Source organism: Hippocampus zosterae, chromosome 18 (assembly GCF_025434085.1).
Source record: "Hippocampus zosterae strain Florida chromosome 18, ASM2543408v3, whole genome shotgun sequence".
Lineage (NCBI taxonomy): Eukaryota > Metazoa > Chordata > Actinopteri > Syngnathiformes > Syngnathidae > Hippocampus > Hippocampus zosterae.
Genome location: NC_067468.1, coordinates 2,589,814 through 2,590,539, shown reverse-complemented (window position 1 = coordinate 2,590,539; position 726 = coordinate 2,589,814). Strand labels below are relative to the sequence as shown.

The 726-nt window shown below is 50.3% G+C and overlaps 1 gene segment (V, D, J or C); it reads right to left on the bottom strand.

Annotated features, from left to right (window-relative positions):
* Positions 1-263: 263 nt before the first annotated feature.
* LOC127591643 (T cell receptor alpha variable 12-1-like) lies at positions 264-726 on the bottom strand. The segment is given in 2 exon segments: positions 264-610; positions 681-726. Coding segments are annotated over 2 exon segments (393 nt in total).

Below are 726 nucleotides of genomic sequence, written 5' to 3'. Positions count from 1 at the left end.
TACATGAAGGAATCCATATGGAGTCTCAAATCAGATTAGGAAATGAGCACATCTGAGACTCATGACAGAGTGAATGGCAAGAAAAATCCAAAAATCATCCTCCGTGAGTTACAAAGTAAGTTTTTAGGCCCGCTGGGCCACAACGGGACAAAACAATATCATTTTGAGCACTAAAACAGTCTGTTGTTAGGCTGAGTTTCAGCTCTGCGTCAGTGTGACCCATCTCATCCTGTGAGGCCACGCCCCCGATGTATGTGGCGGTTTCAAGAGTTTTTGTGCAGGCACGCCAGTGGATGTGTCAGCGTGGGCTGCAAGGCGCAGTAGAAGACTCCCGAGTCGCTGGGCTTCACGTGCTCGATACAAAGAGGAGCTTGCTGAGCACTGGCATTCATGCTGCAGCGATACCTGTCAGCGTACTTTTCTGCCGTCTTGCCATGACCAATCTTAAATCGGCTGAGGATGAACTCGGGAGCTGCGTTGGCTTCTTGTTTGTACCAGAAGATGTAGTCGTTGCTCACCGATGTGACATAACTGCAGTCCAGCGTCACTGTTGCACCCTCCACAGTGTGGACGTCCACTTTAGGCTGGTGCACGGTCTGGCTGCTGCTTCCTGTCACAAAAAGGCAACAAATGCGGTGGAGACATCAGTTGAAAGTGCCGTTGACCGCAGATGACCTTACCAAGACTCCAAGCAGCCATCAGCACAAATACAAGCACCCGACTCAT